This window comes from Bufo bufo, chromosome 2 (assembly GCF_905171765.1).
Source record: "Bufo bufo chromosome 2, aBufBuf1.1, whole genome shotgun sequence".
Lineage (NCBI taxonomy): Eukaryota > Metazoa > Chordata > Amphibia > Anura > Bufonidae > Bufo > Bufo bufo.
The window spans coordinates 53324247-53348849 of NC_053390.1; the positions used below are offsets into that span (position 1 = coordinate 53324247).

General features: G+C 46.9%; 1 protein-coding gene across 4 annotated transcripts in view; it reads right to left on the reverse strand.

Moving 5' to 3' along the window:
* Positions 1-19362, reverse strand: part of ME2 (malic enzyme 2) — a 59799-nt gene extending 40437 nt beyond the window's left edge. Inside the window, exons 1-4 of one of the 4 annotated variants that reach the window (XM_040421084.1) lie at positions 19240-19362; positions 9413-9540; positions 4729-4850; positions 4125-4258 (exon numbers count right to left, since the gene is read on the reverse strand). In XM_040421084.1, the coding sequence (XP_040277018.1) occupies positions 4125-4258; positions 4729-4836 (242 nt within the window). In that variant the 5' untranslated portion in view covers positions 4837-4850; positions 9413-9540; positions 19240-19362. Of the gene's footprint in view, positions 1-4124; positions 4259-4728; positions 4851-9381; positions 9541-9679; positions 9698-19239 lie in introns of those variants that run through there. The other 3 variants (XM_040421085.1, XM_040421086.1, XM_040421083.1) reach the window with 3 other exon arrangements.
* Positions 19363-24603: the final 5241 nt, after the last annotated feature.

Below are 24603 nucleotides of genomic sequence, written 5' to 3' on the forward strand. Positions count from 1 at the left end.
TTTTGAATAATTTAATAGTTTGGACAGCGCTATGTAATATGTTTATTTATTTATTGTTTATATATTTTATATGTAAAATTGGGAAAGGGGGGATTTAAACTTAATATTTTAGGGCACTTTCACACTAGCGTTTTTCTTTTCCGGCACTGAGTTCCGTCACAGGGGCTCTATACCGTAAAAGAACTGATCAGGCATATCCACATGCATTCAGAATGGAGAGAAATCCGTTCAGTTTGCATCAGGACGTCTTCAGTTCAGTCATTTTGTCTGATCAGGCAAAAGAGAAAACCGTAGCATGCTGTGGTTTTATCTCCGGCGAAAAAAACTGAAGACTTGCCTGAATGCCGGATCCAGCATTTTTCCCCATAGGAATGTATTAGTGCCAGATCCGGCATTCAAAATACCGGAATGCACCCGCACTAAATCTGGACCTATTCACTTCTATGGGGCTGTGCACATGAGCAGTGATTTTCACACATCACTTGTGCGTTGCGTGAAAATCGCAGCATGCTCTGTGTTGTGCGTTTTTCACGCAACGCAGGCCCCATAGAAGTTAATGGGGCTGTGTGAAAATCGCAAGCAAGTGCGGATGCGGTGCGATTTTCACGCATGGTTGCTAGGTGACAGTGTATAAACTGTATTATTTTCCCTTATAACAACATGGTTATAAGGGAAAATAATAGCATTCTGAATACAGAATGCATAGTAGAAGGTCAATATAATAAACATTGGTGGCGCAGTGTGCCCCCCCCTCAATATAATAAACATTGGTGGCGCAGTGTGCCCCCCCAATATAATAAACATTGGTGGCGCAGTGTGCCCCCCCCCCCCCCCCCAATATAATAAACATTGGTGGTGCAGGGGGCAGTGCCAATGAGGGTTAAAAAATTAAAAAATAATTTACTCACCTCCTCCAGTTGATCGCGTAGCTGCCGGTCTCCTGTTCTTACTTCAGGACCTGTGGTGACATCACTGTGCTCATCACATGATCCATCACCATGGTAATGGGCCATGTGATGAGCTCAGTGATGTCACCACAGGTCCTGAAGAAAGAAGTAAGAACAGGAGACCAGCAGCTACCTGATCAACTGGAGGAGGTGAGTAAAATTATTTTTTTATTTTTTAACCCTCATTGGCACTGCCCACTGAGCCACCAATGTTTATTATACTGGGGGGGGGGGGGGGGGGGCGCACTGTGCCACCAACGTTTCTTATACAAATACAGGAGGCGGGTGCCGGAATCAAATAGCCGGCACCCGACCTTTGTGACAGGGGGCTGCCATCAGCTACAATTAACCCCTCAGGTACCGCACCTGAAGGGTTAACTCAACTGCAGCTGATCGCAGCTCCCTGTCACAGAGGTCGGGTGCCGGCTATTTGATTCCGGCTCCCGCCTCCTGTATTTGTATTACAGGTCAGTTTTCTTCATTGGTGGCGCAGTGGCGCAGTGGCCACAGCCCCCCCCCCCTCCTCCTCCTGCCTCTTCTTATTGGCAGCGGCGGGGGCAGCAGCAGCACAGGGGGGAGGGAGAGACTCCTCCTGCGCTGCTGAGAACTATCATCTCCTGTGCCCGCCGCTGTATTGAGCAGAGCTGCGGGTTTAGTCGCAAATGGCGACAAGACTAAAAAGTCTTGTCGCCATTTGTAAATTCTAAGTCGCATTGGCGACCATTTTGGTCGCCATCTGGAGCCCTGCATGGAAAAGGACCTAGGAATTTTAATAAACAGCAAACTAAGCTGTAGAAGCCAGTGTCAGGCAGCTGCTGCCAAGGCCAATAAGATAATGGGTTGCATCAGAAGGGGCATAGATGCCCGTGATGAGAACATAGTCCTACCACTTTACAAATCACTAGTCAGACCATACATGGAGGACTGTGTACAGTTCTGGGCTCCTGTGAACAAGGCAGACATAGCAGAGCTGGAGAGGGTCCAGAGGAGGGCAACTAAAGTAATAACTGGAATGGGGGAACTACAGTACCCTGAAAGATTATCAACATTAGGGTTATTCACTTTATAAAAAATGCCCTGAGGGGCAATCTAATTACTATGTATAAATATATCAGGGGTCAGTACAGAGATCTCTCCCATCATCTATTTATCCCCAGGACTGTGACGAGGGGACATCCTCTGCGTCTGGAGGAAAGAAGGTTTGTACACAGACATAGAAGAGGATTCTTTACGGTAAGAGCAGTGAGACTATGGAACTCTCTGCCTGAGGAGGTGGTGATGGGGAGTTCACTAAAAGAGTTCAAGAGGGGCCTGGATGTATTTCTGGAGCTTAATAATATTACAGGCTATAGCTACTAGAGAGGGGTCGTTGATCCAGGGAGTTATTCTGATTGGAGTCGGGAAGGAATTTTTCCCCCCTTAAGTGGGGAAAATTTGCTTCTACCTCACAGGGGTTTTTTGCCTTCCTCTGGATCAACTTGCAGGATAACAGGCCGAACTGGATGGACAAATGTCTTTTTTCGGCCCTATATACTATGTACTATGTTCACCGCATAGGAGATATTTTTTAATATTTTAATAGTTTGGACTTTTCGGACGTGGCAATAAGTAATATGTTTATTTATTTATTGTTTATATATTTTATATGTAAAATTGAGAAAGGAGGTAATTTATACTCAATATTTTGGCGTTTGTTTTTTTAAACTTTTTTTTACTTTTTATTTACTAACTATTAGCCCCCTTAGGGGCTAGAACCCTTGCCCTATTCTCCCTAATAGAGCTCTCCACTGTGGCACGTGAGGGGTTAACTGCCGCGGATCGCAGCTACCTCTCATAGAGGTCGGCTGTCGGCTATACGATTCTGCAGCCAGCACCCGCCTCCTGTATTTGAATTAATGAGTTAGTTAACTTCATTGGTGGCGCAGTGGCCACAGCCCCTCCCTTCCTCTTTCCCCTCTCATTGGTGGCGGCAGCAGCAGCACAGGGGGGAGGGAGGGACTGCTTCCTTCTCCCCTGTGCTGCTGAGGGAACATGGAGTGTGCTGAGAGCAGCACGCTCCATGTTCTCTGATACTAGGCTGCGCAGTAGCGCAGCCTAGTATCGGTAAATGGCAAATCCTGGTATCGAACCGATACCGGGACAAAAGTATTGATATTCTATACACGAGACAACCCTACTTCAAAGAGCTCCTAAAACTACCCATTTAGAAAGTTGCAACCTGCATCTACCACTACATAATTTACAAGGGAGAGGGTCCAGGTGAACTAGAGTAGTAGTAGAGCAGCAAGTCATATTAAAGGGGACAATAATGCTACCAATGGGGGAGTGGTTGTGAGGTGACAATACTGCTGCCAATAGGGAGGTGGTCAGGGGACATTCATGCTGCCAGTGAGGGTGGGGTTGTCAAGAGACAATAATGTTAAGTATTTTGCACTTCATGGGAGTATTTATTTGGCGCTGTTGGGGAGATATTTTGTGCTGTATTGTATTATTTGACACTACTTGGGTGGCATTTTGTGCTGCATGGTGGTGTTTACTTGGCACTGTTGGGGGCATATATTGTCCTGTGTGGTGGAATCAGATGCTGCCGAGAGGCATTTTGAGCTTTATCATGGTACGTGTTGCTGTTGAGGAGGGTAAAGTAGGTCTCTGACAATGTAGGCATTTTTGTGTTCTACTTTTATTTCCTTTCTTGTATTGATGACTTACACACAGGGGCATGATCAAGTAAAGCATTGCACACTTCTGTGTGCATAGCGCACATGTATATGTGTTGGTGGGGTTTGTGTGTCAGGGCTGTCTTGTAATCCCAGTCCAGCCCTGGATGGAGAGCAGCCTCTCAGTTGGCAATTGGTGAAAATATTTTATTATCAGGAGTAAAGATAACATGAAGTTTTATTCTGCCAGATTCTGTTCCTGCAAGTACCCAGAGCTTCACTGTGAAGTGCTCTCTGCACTGAGCTCCTCCACAGCCCCTCTCCTTCGATAGCTGCAGCATCCAACCAGGAGATCACTACAGCACTTGTAGGAGTAGAATAAAACTTCATATTCATACTACTCCTGATAATAAAAGGTATGTTTGTCCTGCTCTTCCCTACCGAGCTTTGTCAGCAGTTTTGCATGGTCAATAACTGCCAAAAGACATCCCCCCTCCCCTCTATTCATTCAGTAGCATACTTTTCCAGTGGGTCTTCCATTTTGTTCAGGTTCTTGTGAAATCTGGCAGCTTGAATGTCCTGGGTCTCGATCTTGGAAGGAAGAAGGCCTTGTAGGCCAAGCATCTGTCTTTCTTGTAAGGTGAAGGCCATTCCCTGAAAAACAATATGGAGTAAACCAAGTAAGACGGGCTCACAGCTGATCACAGGCACAGAACTGGTGGCGATTTGGGGTAGCAAATCAAATGTTTGATTATTTTACATGCCTCTTTTTACACCGCACTCACCAGTTTTCCAAAAGGGAAAGGGAAGTGGCCAACAGCAGAGACAAATTTATCTTCATTTACGCCAGTTTTGTGGCGCAAGTGAAGCTCTGAACTGGCGTAGATTTCTGGTTAGGCGCACAGACTGCCGGAGGATGTGTCCAATTTATGATGATGGCTGCACCTCGTCATAAATTAGGCGCATCCTCTGGCGCCGCACGGTATATCAAGACCAGTGCAGAAAGCGCCGGTCTGGATTAATTCCCCACTAAGTGTTTTCCCACCAGTGACTGTTTGGGTACATGGTCTGCACTAGTGATACAATTACATACAGGTGCAAGCTCTGATCCGCAGGATAGTCACCTTATTCGTCCTTGGATTGAGCAGCAGAGGCTTCCCTTTTTCCTTGGTGTGAACGGCACGGCGGAGCAGAGCAGCCGACCTCACTGCAACTCTCAGTCTGGACAACATGATGGAGACTGAACCTAAAAATATGAACACAAAATGTCAGGCAAGGGGGAAGCAAAAGAGGAAAAAGGATCATTTGATAAGATGGAGGAGGACATTACTGAGAGGTGCTCTGCTACAATCGGAGACAGCTAGAGGAGTAGCAGAGCTAACACTCTAGCAGGAGTGTGTCTGTACAGTGATCACTCTGTAGGTTTACAGGCAGTCCTATGTAAATCCAGGTATACTGCATACAAGGGGTGTGACAAATGGCAAATCCAGCATTGGACACGCTCGGCTCTTAGAAAAGATATAATTACTGAGAGATTAATATTTAATTACGACTAGAATTACCACTGGGGTTGAGTAAGATGTCACTTTGTCCTCCGTTTATTGCTCATTTTTGTACTTGGTAAACCCTGCATCGATAATATTCACGTGGTTTCTGTGAGGTTCTGCAGCAGCAGTCAGTGCATAAAATGAGAAAGTAGTGAAAAGAGGTTCTGCAGCAGCTGGAGGTGTATATTACAGTCGATTACCCCAGTAGGTGGGGAACCTCTTTCTGAAGCACAAGGGATGCCTCCTGCCAATCATGGATGAATTTTCCCCTTCTCAAGGACGTTCTGCACAAGCTGCAGGAAGATACTGCACAGCTGCTGCATTGTATATTCAAAAAGCATGCTGCTGCAGAACCTCTTTGGGAAGAGAGACCCAGAAGAAAGAATACAAGAGGAGCAGCTGAACAGAAGGTAGGTTATATTAATATGTTTATCACCAGGGGGCGCCACTAGTTGTAGTTCAGTATTATGTATACCAGAGAAGGGTGTGATAAGTCCCGCTTTGGGGTCACACAGCTGTCTGGTGTGGTACGATGGGTTACCTGTGCCACTCGGGGGAATGCTGGGTTGGCACACTCCCTGTCCTTAGCACTGGATCATACCCGCAGTGCAGCGAGATCATGGTAAGAATATTGTATGGGGGATATTAGAAGAGAGCAGGATGCCCTATCCATACCCCCATGTACCCCATGAGCACCACTGTTGTGTGGCCAATTATACAGAACATCCCTAATGACAGTTCACGGATCCTATAATAAATGCAGAGCGCCCTACCAGCTACGCTCCCATTCAGGTCTGGCATCTGGGAAAGCAGCCAACAGGTAAACACTGCCCAGCGGAGGGCAGAACTGCGATACACACCCACCGACTGGCAGCGCGCCAGCTACGGAGTAGAGATCACTTATCAGCCCTGCCGCCCAAAGGGGAAATACAATGGACGACGTCTAACAAAGGGGAATGTCAGGTTGGCTGACCGCCGCCGCCTCGGCCGTGGCTGCAGAGCCACAACTTGAGGGGTGCTCACCGGACATATCTAATAAATTATTCTATAAAGGAGATTACGAAAGATGGGGAATGTAGTACTGTGGGGTTTTCCATGTCAGAAATTATAGGCTTAGATACACCAGTCCAACTGACAGTATCACACACGATAGATACACAATATAAAAAGAAGGTATCTCACAGGATAGACTTAGATACACTGGCACAACAGTATATATCCAGATCCCAACTACATTTCGTACATTGGATCTATACTTCTGACCATTAGTACATGTACAAGGGCTCTGCCGACACACGTTCGGGTGCATGAGCCCTGAATAACATATGTATATTGTACACATCCATAAACACATGCAGGCCACAGAATCCACAGACACACGTGGTATAAGTGGGACACAACTAGACTACAGATATCTATACGCACTCCTATAACATCTACTGGGATATTATACTTCTATACATATACAGGAAGCACATACGTAATATAACCGGGTCCTGAGGAACGTGCTGTACGTCCAGGGGTGGCAGACACAGAGAGAAAGCCCACCAGCTGTACGTAGCCTATATGGTCCTGTGTCTCAGCCTCCTCCCTGGACTCCACCCGGCGACCACCTGCCGAGTCGCTGGCCAGGACAATGCTGTCCATCTGCTTCTTTACAAGGAGTCCTTCCCGTCTTTAAAACTGCTAAGAAGGGACACAATGGCCTCTGGGCGCACAGAGCTCAATGGGTGAAAACCCTGAATAATACCAGTATACACCATATCCAATTACCAGGTGGTAGCAGGACTGGGGGTCTGGCTGAAGACCATAGTAACACACGCTGGGCAGGTGGGGGAGGTAAAAAGGGCGGCACAAATGTCAGGACAAAGGCAACAGATGGAGTGAGGATGAAGAGCTCCTAATATCTGGTGTCAGACACCTGTCGGAGGTCCATATTACCGCAGGCCGGTGTGTAATACATGGCGACTCCTTGCAGCGGCTGACGCAGAATCCTCCCCCGATTCCGCATTAGGACATCCTCCATGAGAGCAGCGGCCATTTATTAAGGGACTTGAGTGACCATATCAGTTTAAAAAAAAAAAAAAAAAAAATATAGTCACAAGTCCCCTTGATTTTGCACATAAAGATGCATCCGTTCCGTTAGGATGCAGTTGAGTGAAATCAAATCGTGTTGAAATTGTGTGAAATCAAAAAAACGGATTTGTCACTATTGACTTAAATTGTTTTCAGTGCCGGATCTGTTTTTTTGTTTTTATGACCAGACACAAAACCGCAGTTTGCATCGGTTTTCTGTCCAGTCACAAAGCGGAATGCTGCTGGAACGGAAGACATCCTGAACGGATCTGTTTCCATATAGAGGACTATACAAACTTTTTTTTTTTCTTGTACCGAGATCCTCTGCCGGATCTTAATACCAGAAAACAACAATAACGCAAGTGTGAAAGTCGCCTAATTTATTATAAGGCACGTGCCTCGTCATAAATTAGACGGATCTTAAGGCAGCACAAGGGGGAACTAAGTAAGCGGGCCCCCATGTTGCTCAGGATCCTCATCTCTTGGCCAGCATGGAAAGTGAATACAAAGAGCGTCTCACTCCCTGGATGACCTGTCCTTTGCTGTATTACACAGAAAACCCACAGATGTGAATGGTTCCTGTGTAATACTTGACTTCCCCTGTGGCGGCGCTGCAGGAAAACTGAACACTTACATCCTGGTGTCTTTACAGATTGCAGCTGATCGCTGCGGATCTGAGCAGGAGGACACTTTGTAACCAGGAGTAGCCCAAAAGCAGAGAACCCCTTTAAGGACTTAAGGATTGAAAGAGCAGGGATCTGCCGGCCATGGCGCCCGCTGCGCGTGTGAGCAGGGGCCATGTTTACACATCGCTCCAGCTGGTAGCGAACGGGTTAAACCAGCCACTTGAAGACAATCAAATGACTGCAATGTTAGACGACAAACACAAACTGCTGCCAAGCACAAGAATACCCCGATCACACCGCAAGCTGGATATTTATGGTCCCAGATGCGGGACAGTTTAGTGAGTTCTTGCTTCACACACCCGGCATCCTGCTTTGTCAGATTTAACCTTTCGAGGGTGACAGGAACAGAAAGCAGCAGCGTCAGGACCCAGTGTCAGCGGAAGAGCCCTGGATTGACTGAGCCACATGCAAGCGGCGAGGCCTTTAATAGACCAAAGGCGAGTCACATGGAGGCAGCTTCCCGATGCAGGATGTTACAGCAAACCCGCCACACAGTGCTGCACACAGATAAAGCAGTGTTCATCCTGAGCTACCTGATTCACACAGCCCTACACAACCAGTGCAAGGGGGTAGAAAGCAACATCCATGACAGATTTGGTGCAGACATATTTAACCCTGGATGTACTGTATATTTTGCATTGAGATTTACAATGTGGTGATCATCCAGCTGTCTGATGCTTCTTCCCCCTGCTTGAGCTTGTAGTGTAGGACTGGGTGAATCAGGAGGCTCAGGATGAACAATGGTGTGTATGTGTGTGTGCGCACCAGAATGCATTCCGTTCCAATGCCGAAGACAAAATCGCTGCAAGCAGAGTTTTTGTGTGCGTCATGGGAAACTGGCATCAAAAAACATATAAGTCAATGGTGCCGGATCATTATTTTTTTTCAGGCACAAAAAAAAACAAAAACGGATACGGCGCCCATTGATTTACAATGGGATCCGGCATGTGCATTTTCGATATATAATACAACCGGATTCGTTCTGAACAGATGCAGGCGGTGGTATTATTCAAAGGGATGCGTTTCCTGCGGTTTTGAGATCCTCTGACAGATCTCAAAACCGGAAAGGAAAACGCAGATATGAAAGAAGCTTAAAATCCAACCTGATAGATTGAAGCTTCTGAGGACGGCCAGCCACGCCAAGTAAAAATTAGCGAGTTACGGCGACCATTTCAATTTTGGCGCCATTCCTTGTACCGTCACTATTAGTATCCCCTGACGGTCCATAGTGATGTCACTCTGTGATGTCATTTTCTGTCCGCTGGGGTGACACAACGCCAATAAACACGCCGATGATCTAGGAATCACTCATCTACAGTGACAGCTGACCTGGATATGGAAATGTCTGCTTGTGAAGTCGTCTCTAAGCTTCAGAGGGTTCGATGCGAATACAGAAGTAGCAGAGCTAAATTTGTCAGAAGACTTTCTTTCTAACATATGGATCCTGATCATTTAATATAGATAGTACCTGCACTGATTACCACTAGTACTAGTACTACCCGTGCGTTGCTCAGTGGGATAATTGGTGGTCTGGAGACCCTCTATGATGACATCACCAAACGCACAAGTCGCTTGTACTTTCTAATCTTTCTGTCCTTACTGTAATGATTTCAGATTTCCAGCTGAGCTGTAATACAAAACAGCAACACATATGAACAAGCAAAGCAGAAGTGTAAAGCATAAGGTATTCAAAGACGGATGAGGCTGATGCATGACAAAGTCAGCACTGCTGCACCTATAAAATCCTCCTCGTAGTTGTGTCTCACCTGGCTATTGCTCAAGAATCAGGATGTGATGAGGGAGAGCGAGTCTGAAAATGTGTTCCAGCTTTATGGAAAACCGGGAATAGGCAAATCTCTCTCATCAGAGGTCACATCTGTGGACATCAGTGCCCACCACTGGAGACCTACACAAACACCAGGTCATATACATAACAAGAAGGACCCAGAACACAAAGGAAATGAAGACATCTGCCGCCCACTTCACCCCCATCCTAACAAGAGGATGAAGAATGGCAGATGGAGACAAGATGGGGAGGAAGATTATCCGGAGCTCGAGACATTCTACACAACAGCAGTAATAAACTGGATCCTTCGGCTCTCCTGTGTGGTGTAGTATAGAGGATCTGTCAGCTCTCCTGTGTGGTGTAGTATAGAGGATCTGTCGGCTCTCCTGTGTGATGTAGTATAGAGGATCTGTCAGCTCTCCTGTGTGGTGTAGTATAGAGGATCTGTCAGCTCTCCTGTGTGGTGTAGTATAGAGGATCTGTCGGCTCTCCTGTGTGGTGTAGTATAGAGGATCTGTCTGCTCTCCTGTGTGGTGTAGTATAGAGGATCTGTCAGCTCTCCTGTGTGGTGTAGTATAGAGGATCTGTCAGCTCTCCTGTGTAGTGTAGTATAGAGGATCTGTCAGCTCTCCTGTGTGGTGTAGTATAGAGGATCTGTCGGCTCTCCTGTGTGGTGTAGTATAGAGGATCTGTCAGCTCTCCTGTGTGGTGTAGTATAGAGGATCTGTCGGCTCTCCTGTGTGGTGTAGTATAGAGGATCTGTCAGCTCTCCTGTGTAGTGTAGTATAGAGGATCTGTCAGCTCTCCTGTGTGGTGTAGTATAGAGGATCTGTCGGCTCTCCTGTGTGGTGTAGTATAGAGGATCTGTCAGCTCTCCTGTGTGGTGTAGTATAGAGGATCTGTCGGCTCTCCTGTGTGGTGTAGTATAGAGGATCTGTCGGCTCTCCTGTGTGTTGTAGTATAGAGGATCTGTCAGCTCTCCTGTGTGGTGTAGTATAGAGGATCTGTCAGCTCTCCTGTGTGGTGTAGTATAGAGGATCTGTCGGCTCTCCTGTGTGGTGTAGTATAGAGGATCTGTCAGCTCTCCTGTGTGGTGTAGTATAGAGGATCTGTCAGCTCTCCTGGTCAGTTTTATGCTCGTTTTCCTTTGAATTTATAATTCTGGAGTAACTTTTCTTAAAACTGTTTAGCACCATTCCTCTGTTATTCCTCTGGGAATTGTACAGTATGAATAAATTGTCAACTGTGCTTTGCCCACATTTCTCTATACACAGTCTGATGCCTTCCGTCCACTGCCGACACGGTCACACTGTGCAGAGACATGCTATTAAGGCCTCATTCACACGACCATATGAATGAGTCCGCATCTGCAATTTTGTAGAACAGATGCGGACCCATTACTCTCAATCGGGCTGCAAAAGATGCGGACAGCACACCATGTGCTGTCCGCATCCGTTGTTCCGTGGCAATCGCGGAGAGATTCTGTAAATTACGGAACGCACACGGGCGGCACCTATGATTTGCAGAACGCAAAACACTGAGCAGTCGTGTTAATGCACCCTTAACAAGGGGATAGTAACAACCATTGATCAATTTATTCATACATTTCCAGGAGGAATAACAGAGGAAGAGTTCTGTGATGGGAACTAATGTCAGATTCTCAGATGCCATGTTCGGGTCGCTGCTCCCGCGTCCTTCCTTCAGCAACTGTGGAGACTCATTTGATAAGCTGAAGAAAGCTATATAAGAGTAGCACTTAACCCCTTAATAAACCAGCGGCTTACATGTACGGCGCAACCAGACGTGACTTAACGCCCAGCACCGCAGCAGGGGTCCGGCAGTCACTGATAACCGGACCCCTGCTGTGTGCGTCGGCATCGGTGAAATCACAGATGCCGGCCAGGCTCGGACTGGCCCACAGGGGTATCCCCCGGTGGGCCCCTGAGCAAAGTGGGCCCCTAGTCTCCCACCCCCTGCACAAGTGGCACATAACACAGTAGACTTACTGCACTACATACATATATTCAATGTACAGCACCTCAACCAGCCGATGTTCATATAAAAACTTGTTAGATTATTTATTATATTTGAATGTATGCGTACGGTGAGCCCCCAAAATAAATTTTACTGGTGGGTCCTAGGTACCCCAGTCCGACACTGATGCCGGCGCATTAAACTTTGCACTGCTGCGGCCAGCTCTGACCACGGCACGTGCGGACTTCAGACGTGCGGGCTCCATCGGGTCCCCGCGCTGCTGTGACGGGGACCCGATGGCGGGAAAGGCAGCCCGATGCAGGCAGACTGTAAGTGTATTACAGTGAGTAATACACTTATAGCCAATGCATTAAAATACAGAAGTATTGTAAAGGGGATCAGACCCCAGAGGTTGTGGGGGGGGGGAGGGGCAGGGAACAAAGTAAAAAAAGAAAAAAGTAAAAAAAAAATATATAACGATTTACAAAAAGATTTAAAGTTTCAAGTACAAAAAAAACACGCACTTTTCCCAAAATAAAGTAACATCCGTAAGAACCTGCTGTATAAAAATATCACATGACCTAACCCCTCATGTGAACACCATAAAAAATAAAAACGGTGTACAAAAAGCCATTTTTTGTCACCTTACATCACAAAACGTGTAATACCAAGGGATCAAAAAGTCACATGCCCCCTAAAATAGTACCAATCAAACCGTAATCTCATACTGAAAAAAAATGAGCCCCTACATAAGCCAGTCGCAAAAAAAAAAAAAAAAATGGCTTTCAGAATATGGAGACACTAAAAAGTAATTTTTTCCAAAAATGCTTTATTATGTAAAACTGAAACAGCCAAAAAAAGAGTCATATTTGGTATTGTCACATCCGTAACAACCTGCTCTATAAAAATACCACATGATATAACTTGTCAGATGAACATTGTAAATAACAAAAAATAAAAACAGTGCCAAAACAGCAATTTTTTGTTACTTTGCCTCAGAAAAAGTGTAATATAGAGCAACCAAAAATCATATCTACCCTAAAATAGTACCAACAAAACTGCCACCTTATCCTGTAGTTTCCAAAATGGGGTAATTTTTTGGAGTTTCTACTCTAGGGGTGCATCAGGGGGGCTTTAAATGTGACACGGCAGCTTAAAAATATCCCAGTGAAATCTGCCCTCCAAAAACCATATGACATTCCTTTCCTTCTGCGCAATACCGTGTGCCCGTACAGCAGTTTACAACCGCATATGGGGTGTTTCTGTAAACTACAGAATCAGGGCAATAAATATTGTTTTGTTTGGTTGTTAACCCTTGCTTTGTTACTGGAAAAAGTGGATTAAAATGGAAAAATCTGTCAAAAAAGTGAAATTCGGAAATTTTATCTCCATTTTCCATTAATTCTTGTGGAACACCTAAAGGGTTAACAAAGTTTGTAAAAACTGTTTTGAATACCTTGCGGGTTGTAGTTTCTAAAATGGGGCCATTTATGGCTGGTTTCTATTATGTTAAGCCCCACAAAGTGACTTCAGACCTGAACTGGTCCTTAAAAAGTGGGTTTTGGAAATTTTCTAAAACATTTCAAGATTTGCTTCTAAACTTCTAAGGCCCCTTTCACACGGGCGAGAACTCCGCGTGGGTGCAATGTTCTATATTCTGCGTTTTTCACGCAACGCAGGCCCCATAGAAATTAATGGGTCTGCGTGAAAATCACAAGCATCCGCAAGCAAGTGCGGATGCAGTGCGATTTTCACGCATGGTTGCTACGAGATGATCGGGATGAAAGCATCCCCGGGCCCCATTAAAGTCTAATCACTGCACTGTATTTTTTTCCCTTATAACATGGCTATAAAGGGAAAATAATAGCATTCCTAATACAGAAAGCTTAGTAAAATGTTGCTTGAGGGGTTAAAAAATTAACTTACCTCATCCTGTTGTTCGCGCAGCAGGCATCGTCTTCTTTCAGGACCTGCAAAAGGACCTTTGATGACGTAATCGCGCTCACCATGTGGTGACGTCAGCGCAGGTCCTGCTGAATGAAGATAGAAGGATCTTCTATCTTCATTCATGACCTGCGCTGATGTCACCACGTGGGGAGTGCGATTACGTCATCAAAGGTCCTTTTGCAGGTCCTGAAAGAAGAAGAAGAAGAAGGAAGACGATGTCGGCTGCGCGATCAAGTGGATGAGGGGAGTTAATTTTTTAACCCCTCCAGCGCTAGTTTACTATGCATTCTGTATTCAGAATGCTATTATTTTCCCTTATAGCCATGTTATAAGGGGAAATAATAAAATCTACACAACACCGAACCCAAAGCCGAACTTCAGTGAAGAAGTCCGGTTTCAGGTCTGGGTACCACATTCAGTTTTTTTCTCACACGTGTGCAAAACGCATTGCACTGGCGCGGAAATAACTCAACATCGGAACGCAATCGCAGTCAAAACTGACTGCAATTGCGTGCCTACTCGCGTGGGTTTACCACAATGCACACGCGACGCATCCGGAGCAAATCCGGGACGCCCGTGTGAAAGAGGCCTAAGCCTTCTAACGTCCCCAAAAAATAAAATGGCATTCACAAAATGATCCAAACATGAAGTAGACATATGGGAAATGTAAAGTAATAACTATTTTTGAAAGTATTACTATTATCAAAGTGGAGAAATTGAAATTTGGAAACTTGCAAAATTTGGGTAAATTTGGTATTATTTTTAAAATAAAAATGACATTTTTTGACTCAGTTTTAACCACTGTCATGAAGTACAATATGTGACGAGAAAACAATCTCAGAATGGCCTGGATAAGTAAAAGTGTTTTAAATTTAATACCACAAAGTGACACTGGTCAGATTTGCTAAAAAATGGCTGGTCCTTAAGGTGAAAAATGGCTTGGTCCTGAAAGGGTTAATTTAACCAATTTCCTTGAAAAATAAAAGCTGAAATCTGGTTGGTCAGGGAAGCCCCTCCCCTTTTTGTGTGTACTTGTTTTGAAGCCATTGCATAAGTCAGTGCACCGGGTCTCCTAAGGCACAAGCTGCTTATTAAACCAGTCATGTGACCCCATGATATCAGCGCCGACCCATCATCATCATCCTATAACTATCTGCCGTGGAAAAGCTGGGTGACGACTGCAAGGTCACATTTCCCAGAAACAAATTCAACTAAGAACTGACGAGTTACAGACAATCTCCTCTATGGGATTAGAAAACAGAGCTGCTTCTGTCCACAAACAGTGCCACGAGGCTGAAGTTGGTTTCTTATTCGTCCAGTTTCTTATTCACTGAAGTTGGTTTCTTATTCGGCAGTTTCTTATACATTACAATGACAAATAAACCTTTTTTTTTCTCTTATTCCTCTGCAGTAAATCTGTTTTTTTTTTCTACATAACTTAAATATTATTTGTAAACAATCAGATTAATAAAAAAAAAAAATCTAGATTATTTGTGTTTTTACTGAAAAAAACGATAGTGAAAAATGGATGAAAAAAATAAGCATTTTGAATAAGTAACTGAGGAATATAAGGGGTTAAACGCCGTTGGGCCACTAATCAAAGGGTTAAAATATAAAGAGTAAGGGCCCCTCCATAACACCCAACTGTACCCAGCCTGGCCCAAACTGTGGATTGGCAGGAAAACAGGTGCCAACCTTGCCAACTATATACATTTTCAGCATTTTGAATAAGTAACTGGTGATTTTAAGGGGTTAAACGTCGTTGGGCCACTGATCTAAGGGTGGAAATATAAAGAGTAAGGACCCCTCCATAATACCCAACTGTACCCAGCCTGGCCCAAACTGTGGATTAAAACAAGACCTATATTGTATTGTTGTAAATATATGGACCTAGAGATAACGGGGGAGATTTATCAAAATCTGTCCAAAGGAAAAGTTGATGAGTTGAACATAAACCAATCAGATCGCTTCTTTCATTTTGTAGAGTCCTTGTTAATAATGAACGAAGCGATCTGATTGGTTGCTATGGACAACTCAGCAACTTTTCTATGGACAGGTGTTAATAAATCTCCCCCAACATGTTATTTTTTTTTCCAGAGAAATGCATTACTCTTTATATTTCCACCCTTAGATTGGTGGACCAACAGCATTTAACCCCTTAAAATCACCAGTTATTCAAAATGCTGAAAATGTATATAGTTGGCAAGGTTGGCACCTGTTTTCCTGCCAATCCACAGTTTGGGCCAGGCTGGGTACAGTTGGATGTTATGGAGGGGTCCTTACTCTTTATATTTCGACCCTTAGATTAGTGGCCCAACAGCGTTTAACCCCTTAAATTCCTCAGTTACTTATTCAAAATGCTGAAAATGTATATAGTTGGCAAGGTTGGCACCTATTTTAATGCCAATCCACAGTTTGGGCCAGGCTGGGTACAGTTGGGTATTATAGAGGGGTCCTTACTCTTTATATTTCCTTGCTTAGATTAGTGGCCCAACAGCGTTTAACCCCTTAAAATCACCAGTTACTTATTCAAAATGCTGAAAATGTATATATTTGGCAAGGTTGGCACCTGTTTTCTTGCCAATCCACAGTTTGGGCCAGGCTGGATACAGTTGGGTATTATAGAGGGGTCCTTACTCTTTCTATTTCCACCCTTAGATTAGTGGCCCAACAGCGTTTAACCCCTTAAATTCCTCAGTTACTTATTCAAAATGCATATTTTTTCATCCATTTTTCACTATCGTTTTTTTTTTTGTAAAAACACAAATAATCTAGATTTTTTTTTATTAATCTGATTGTTCACAAATAATATTTAACATTTATGTAGAAAAAAAATGATTTACTGCAGAGGAATAAGAGAAAAAAAGGTTTATTTTTCATAGTAATGTATAAGAAACTGACGAATAAGAAACCAACTTCAGTGAATAAGAAACTGGACGAATAAGAAACCAACTTCAGCCTCGTAACAGTGCCACCCATGTACACAGGGCAGGTCTGGTCTTGCAGCTGGGATTCATTCAAGGAGGCCAGTTTGTAAGAGTGGCGCTCTCTGGTTTTCTAAAACTCATGAAAATCCCTGTGTTTTTATTTTATTTTAGGAGGAAATGTTCTCTAACACAAATTCTTAAAAACCACAACAGGAATGCATCTGGTGAGTAGCCCGACTACTACTACTCCCCTCGGCCTCTGGTTCCCATCGTTAGGTGACTTCTTGAGAAACAGCGGTCGGCACCAGAGGATTCAGCTACTTCATGCAAAACATGAAGGAACATTGCAGAAATAGCAATTCCCACAGGCGGCGGCCGGGGCTCTGACCGACTGCAGGCCGCCACAGGCGGCGGCCGGGGCTCTGACCGACTGCAGGCCGCCACAGGCGGCGGCCGGGGCTCTGACCGACTGCAGGCCGCCACAGGCGGCGGCCGGGGCTCTGACCGACTGCAGGCCGCCACAGGCGGCGGCCGGGGCTCTGGCCGACTGCAGGCCGCCACAGGCGGCGGCCGGGGCTCTGGCCGACTGCAGGCCGCCACAGGCGGCGGCCGGGGCTCTGGCCGACTGCAGGCCGCCACAGGCGGCGGCCGGGGCTCTGGCCGACTGCAGGCCGCCACAGGCGGCGGCCGGGGCTCTGGCCGACTGCAGGCCGCCACAGGCGGCGGCCGGGGCTCTGGCCGACTGCAGGCCGCCACAGGCGGCGGCCGGGGCTCTGGCCGACTGCAGGCCGCCACAGGCGGCGGCCGGGGCTCTGGCCGACTGCAGGCCGCCACAGGCGGCGGCCGGGGCTCTGGCCGACTGCAGGCCGCCACAGGCGGCGGCCGGGGCTCTGGCCGACTGCAGGCCGCCACAGGCGGCGGCCGGGGCTCTGGCCGACTGCAGGCCGCCACAGGCGGCGGCCGGGGCTCTGGCCGACTGCAGGCCGCCACAGGCGGCGGCCGGGGCTCTGGCCGACTGCAGGCCGCCACAGGCGGCGGCCGGGGCTCTGGCCGACTGCAGGCCGCCACAGGCGGCGGCCGGGGCTCTGGCCGACTGCAGGCCGCCACAGGCGGCGGCCGGGGCTCTGGCCGACTGCAGGCCGCCACAGGCGGCGGCCGGGGCTCTGGCCGACTGCAGGCCGCCACAGGCGGCGGCCGGGGCTCTGGCCGACTGCAGGCCGCCACAGGCGGCGGCCGGGGCTCTGGCCGACTGCAGGCCGCCACAGGCGGCGGCCGGGGCTCTGGCCGACTGCAGGCCGCCACAGGCGGCGGCCGGGGCTCTGGCCGACTGCAGGCCGCCACAGGCGGCGGCCGGGGCTCTGGCCGACTGCAGGCCGCCACAGGCGGCGGCCGGGGCTCTGGCCGACTGCAGGCCGCCACAGGCGGCGGCCGGGGCTCTGGCCGACTGCAGGCCGCCACAGACAGCAGCCCGGGCTGTGACAACAGGTCTAGTAAAGTGTTGCATCTGACTTGCGAAGGAAAATATATCCTATGACTCGCTTTATATCTTGTGGCCCCTGGGGGCCCTGTACTGGTGCCAAATAGTATCAATGCAGCGCTGTCTATAGGCTTATGGGGAGTTGCACCCAGGGGTCGGTGCACTACCTTGGTCAGTCTGTGACTATGGGGGGCTGTCGGGGGGCGGTGGCGCAGGGCGGCTTTGCTCTATACGCCCTCTGGTTGCACAACTATCTATATGATGAGCAGATGTGCCCGGGATAAGCACAAACAGACGGCAGAACATGTGCAGGATGAGGGACTACAAGTCCCAGCATATCCACGATCCACAGGGAGCCCTGGCTGCCAGTGCCAATGTGTGTGCCCGGAGCTGCGCAGCAGCCATTGTGCACCTCAGATGCCATAACCTACAGTGAGGCCTGGGGTCAATGGTGGGGGAAGGGGGTAGTGATTGCGGGAGGGGGGTCAGCAGTCAGTATCACACTCCATGGGCTTAGATACACAGTTTTCTCCAGTCAGTATCACACTCCATGGGCTTAGATACACAGTTTTCTCCAGTCAGTATCACACTCCATGGGCTTAGATACACAGTTTTCTCCAGTCAGTATCACACTCCATGGGCTTAGATACACAGTTTTCTCCAGTCAGTATCACACTCCATGGGCTTAGATACACAGTTTTCTCCAGTCAGTATCACACTCCATGGGCTTAGATACACAGTTTTCTCCAGTCAGTATCACACTCCATGGGCTTAGATACACCGTTTCTCTAGTCAATATCACACTCCATGTCTTAGATACACAGTTTCTCTAGTCAGTATCACACTCCATGGCTTAGATACAGTTTCTCCACACTCCATGGGCTTAGATACACAGTTTCTATAGTCAGTATCACACTCCATGGCTTAGATACAGTTTCTCCAGTCAGTATCGCACTCCATGGGCTTAGATACACAGTTTCTCCACACTCCATGGCTTAGATACACAGTTTCTCCACACTCCATGGCTTAGATACACAGTTTCTCCACACTCCATGGCTTAGATACACAGTTTCTCCACACTCCATGGCTTAGATACACAGTTCCTCTAGTCAGTATCACACATGATAGCCACACGCTCGGCAGGTCCTCTATCACTGGCCTCCCCCATGCTGGGACTGTTAGTTCGGCAGCACATGGCGCTCGGCCGCCTCTTACCTGCAGCTATGGCGGTGACAGGAGGACGAGGCCGGGACGGGGCAGCTGCAGCCACCGGAGGAGAGCCCGTCTGTACCGGGTGAGGAGCACAGGATGGAGCAACAGGGGAGGGGCAAGGGGGCGGGGCCACAATGCTCGCCGCTGATTGGGGATAATAGGAACCCCGTTAGACGTGGGTGGGCTGCAGTTCCACATGCGGCCGCTGTATCCTGGCGCTGTAGAGCACCACTGGTTACATAGTAACAGCACAGTACTGGTACATTGTTGCTTTTATAGGTATTAGGAGTAATTATTACTGGAGTATTGTCCTGTGCTGCTCTGCTCAGTTATTGAGCTTTCATGGGACATCAGGGATTTCAATAACGCAATCTAGCACTCATTGATAGGGTAATTAGGGGTTAGTTCGTCCTGCCTTCCTAAGGCCTAGTTCACACTTGAGTGTTTTGGTCAGTCATTTGTGAAGAGATCAGGTATAATGGAAAAATGAGTACCTGTTCTGTGTTTTTCACCGGCACCTGGTTATGGAAATCATTGACCAAACACTCAAGTGTGAACTAGACCTAAGGAAGTTAAAGGGGTTGTCTGAGACAATGGGGGCATATTTGGGACCCGCACCTATCTCCTGAATGGAGCCCTGAAAGCGGTGGAGGGCGCACTGCTCATGCCGATAATGTAGGATAAATGCCAGGGTCCTTATATATAAAGTGCTGTCCCATATATATATATATATATATATATATATATATATAGAAAGAAACCAAAAACAAAGCTCAGCAGCACAAGACCAAAAACAGTGGGTGCAAGTCCTCTCAGCCGCAGGCTAAGACGGCTATGAATAAGTATAGTTTCCAAAGATGAGGCAGCACTCCAATAGACGTAAAAAAGTGGATCCTTTATTCCCCTCTGTGCGACGTTTCAACCGTCTTAATGCGGTCTTTCTCAAGCATAACAAAAAGGTGTCATCAAGGGGTATATATACCCACAATACATTGCAAATAATGAACGTGACAATTATATAATCTTTAAGACAATAAAGCATAAACCATACAATCTATGGTGTACAAAAACCAAAGTGTTATATGGCCAAGTGGTCTACATTGCATAATATTTATCATAGTGCAATACAGTGTACAAACACATTTGATCATTGTGATAACAATCAAATGAACTAATTGACCAATATCCAGTTAATCAAAAAAGTGTAACATCACCTGTGCAAATAAATAAGTGCATGTAGTTTAAAAAAACTCACACCGGATCGTATGGGTCGGCGCGCCAAACTTCCGCGTCCTCACCGTCAGAGTGCGCATGTCCCAAGTACCTGCCACGTCACCAGACGGACGCTCCAAGCCGAGGAGCCAGGCGTCATCACTATGGAAACGTGTGGACACATGACCAGAGCGATAGACCCGTGACTCCTCAGGAGGGCGCGCCGGGTAGAAACACGCCCACAAGGCCGGCCCCGCGTCGCTAGGCAACAGTGAAACACTGCTCCCCCGGCACCAGCAGTCCCGCAGTGTGTATCGTAGTCCACCAACCGGTCACATGGCAGGCACAGGTACCCGGGCACATAAAAAAACGGCAGGAGAGGGGGAAATAACAGATGAGAGGAGAGAAAAGGGACACTGGCATCGCAACAATGAACTATGTGGGTAGAAGGACCAAAACAGGTCCCTGTAATTTGTATATATATATAAACCAGAGTGAACGTGGCTTGCATAAAGTATATCAGCACTGGAAAGAAAAGTAATAACCCGTGCCATACTTCAAAGATAGGACAACAGGCCGGGGATCAAAAGGTCCCGCCGTTGTCACGGCAGAACCCCTGGTCCATGGAAGGCAAGGGATCAGAGACACGTCCATGCCACAGGTCCCAAACCCGAACACCGACCCTACAGTCCAAGATAAAATAAACAGACCACCACTCCAGGTAGACAACATGATTATAGTAAACCCACACGTTACATGGCAAAGCCAATACAAATGCATCCAGGGATCTCTCCCATCATCATAATCCCAACATGGAGAAGCAGAAGAAGGCGCATACCGTCCCCAGAAAACACCAGCGGAGCACCAATGATCTAAAGAAAGAAAGAGTAGAATATAAGCAATAAGACAGAGAACTATACATCTGTATGTAACAAATTGGTTATATAAAAAAAAAAAAAAAAAAAAAATGACACCAATATGGAATTCACATACACCAGGACACGACATGAAGAGGGGCACCAGGGAATAGCAAAAAGCCCCATCCTATACTACACTCCACTTAAAATCAACATTGAGACCATGAGGTCTCAGTGTGTTGAGACGATGGATCCATCTAAGCTCACGTTGTTTGAGAGCCAATGTCCTGTCTCCTCCCCTTCTAGACAGAGAAATATGGTCCACTAACATAAATTTCAAATCCTTCTCCCTGTGATTGGCCTCGACAAAGTGTTTAGGCACGGGCAGATCTTTTCTTTTTTGTCGAATGGAAAAACGATGATTGTTCAACCGTGCCTTCATGTCACAAGTGGTCTCCCCAACATAGAGGAGGCCACAAGGACAGGAGAGCACGTAGATCACATATGAACTATTGCATGTCAAGAAATGTCCAATCCCATACTGGATCCCCGTAACAGGGTGAGTAAATTTATCCCCCTTGGTCATATAGGCGCAATTGACGCAGCCAAGGCAGGGATAGGAACCCACCCTGCGAGGGCCAATGTGAGACTGTACTAGAGTCTTGACGGGAATGTCCGCACGGACCAATTTATCCCGGAAGTTGGCAGGACGTCTGTAAGAAAGCAGAGGTGGCACCGTCAAAGGTATAACATTGGAAAAATTGCTCTTAAGTATTGCCCAGTGCTTACGGACAATCTGAGCAATCTGAACACTTTGTTCCGAATAAGTTGATATAAAAGGTATTCTCTCAACTTTATTTTGTGTAGCACCTAGGGAAATCTGTGGATCTTTCACCTTATTAAGGTGTTTGTTAATCACCCGAGTAGGGTAACCCCGTTCCCTAAACTTGTGCATCATCTGAGAGAAACGAGTCGGGAGTAAATCTGGATCCTGCACCACCCTCTTAACCCTGAGTAGCTGACTGTAGGGTACAGAATTAATGATGGATCTAGGGTGACAGCTGCCATAATGCAGCAATGTATTACAATCGGTGGGCTTCGTGTAGATGTCAGTGGATAAATGGTCACCCACTATGGTAACTGTCATGTCTAGAAACTGGACATGTGAACTCGAGTGTACAAGGGTAAACATGATATTGGGGTCCATGTGGTTCAAAAAGTCATGAAAGCTCCCGAGAGAAAGAGAGTCACCAGACCAGATGAGGAAGACGTCATCTATGTATCGCCACCACCCCAGCACATGGCTGAAGTGGTGGGACACATAGACAAGGTCTTCCTCGAGGGCCGCCATGAAGACATTGGCATAAGTCGGTGCCACATTAGACCCCATGGCGGTCCCTCGTAACTGGAGATAGAAGCTGTCCATGAAAAGGAAATAGTTGTTCCTCAAAATCAAATCCAATAGCTGGGCAAAAAAATCCTGACAAGCTAGTGAATAGTTACTGCCAGATAGCTGTCTCCGAACCGCAGCCAGCCCCCTGTCATGGTCAATGGAGGTGTAAAGGCTAGTGACATCAAAGGATGCCAGGAGACAACCATCTGGCAGCACAATGTCAGAGATCCTATCCAAAAAGTCGCCAGTGTCCCTGATGTAGGACCTGGCGCTTATCGCATAGTGTCGAAGTACTCGATCTAAGAAAATTGAGATGTTAGAAAAAATGGATCCGGTGCCCGAAACAATGGGGCGACCTGGTGGGTCCAGCAATGACTTGTGAATTTTGGGAAGAACATATATAACTGGTGTACGTGGCTGAGATACAGTTAGGAAGGCATAGAGCTCACCATCAATGATGTCCCGACTCAGAGCTGTGTCAAGGACACCCTTGATGCGTCTAACTATATCAAACCTAGGATCCCCAGTTAATACCCTGTATACACTTGAATCGCCCAATTGTCTTGTGATCTCCTGGATGTATTTAGGGGTGTCCATGACAACAACCGCACCACCCTTGTCCGCCGGTTTGATGGTGAGGCTGCTGTCATGGCACAAACCCTCCAAAGTAACCATCTCAGAAGTAGTCATGTTAGGATGTCTAAGGGGCACATTGGTAACCTTATCACGTAGGGCGGCTATATCGATAGAGACAGCCTTCCTAAATGTGTCCAATGCAGATGAACTATTATGAGGTGCAAAATCACTCCTATTGAAAAGCCCAAAAGCTTTAAGTCTCAATTCAGTATCAATAGATCCTGCAGTCGACTGCTCCACTGGAGGGCGACCTGCAAACCATACCTTGAGCTCGATGTTCCTGTATAGGCGCTGCAGGTCGACCTCCAGGTGGAACCAGTCAACCTTGGTAGATGGACAAAATGAAAGGCCCTTGGACAGTACATTAATTTGCACATCAGTTAAAGGTACAGAAGAAATATTTACCACAGTAGAAACATTACTATTCATCATAGGGCATGATTCCCCTTTCTGCGTAGTGCCATAGGTTTGGTCACTTTTGGAGACCTGGGATTTCCGCCACCTGTGGTGTCTTCTGCCACCCCGTCTATGTGTCCCACCACTTCAGCCATGTGCTGGGGTGGTGGCGATACATAGATGACGTCTTCCTCATCTGGTCTGGTGACTCTCTTTCTCTCGGGAGCTTTCATGACTTTTTGAACCACATGGACCCCAATATCATGTTTACCCTTGTACACTCGAGTTCACATGTCCAGTTTCTAGACATGACAGTTACCATAGTGGGTGACCATTTATCCACTGACATCTACACGAAGCCCACCGATTGTAATACATTGCTGCATTATGGCAGCTGTCACCCTAGATCCATCATTAATTCTGTACCCTACAGTCAGCTACTCAGGGTTAAGAGGGTGGTGCAGGATCCAGATTTACTCCCGACTCGTTTCTCTCAGATGATGCACAAGTTTAGGGAACGGGGTTACCCTACTCGGGTGATTAACAAACACCTTAATAAGGTGAAAGATCCACAGATTTCCCTAGGTGCTACACAAAATAAAGTTGAGAGAATACCTTTTATATCAACTTATTCGGAACAAAGTGTTCAGATTGCTCAGATTGTCCGTAAGCACTGGGCAATACTTAAGAGCAATTTTTCCAATGTTATACCTTTGACGGTGCCACCTCTGCTTTCTTACAGACGTCCTGCCAACTTCCGGGATAAATTGGTCCGTGCGGACATTCCCGTCAAGACTCTAGTACAGTCTCACATTGGCCCTCGCAGGGTGGGTTCCTATCCCTGCCTTGGCTGCGTCAATTGCGCCTATATGA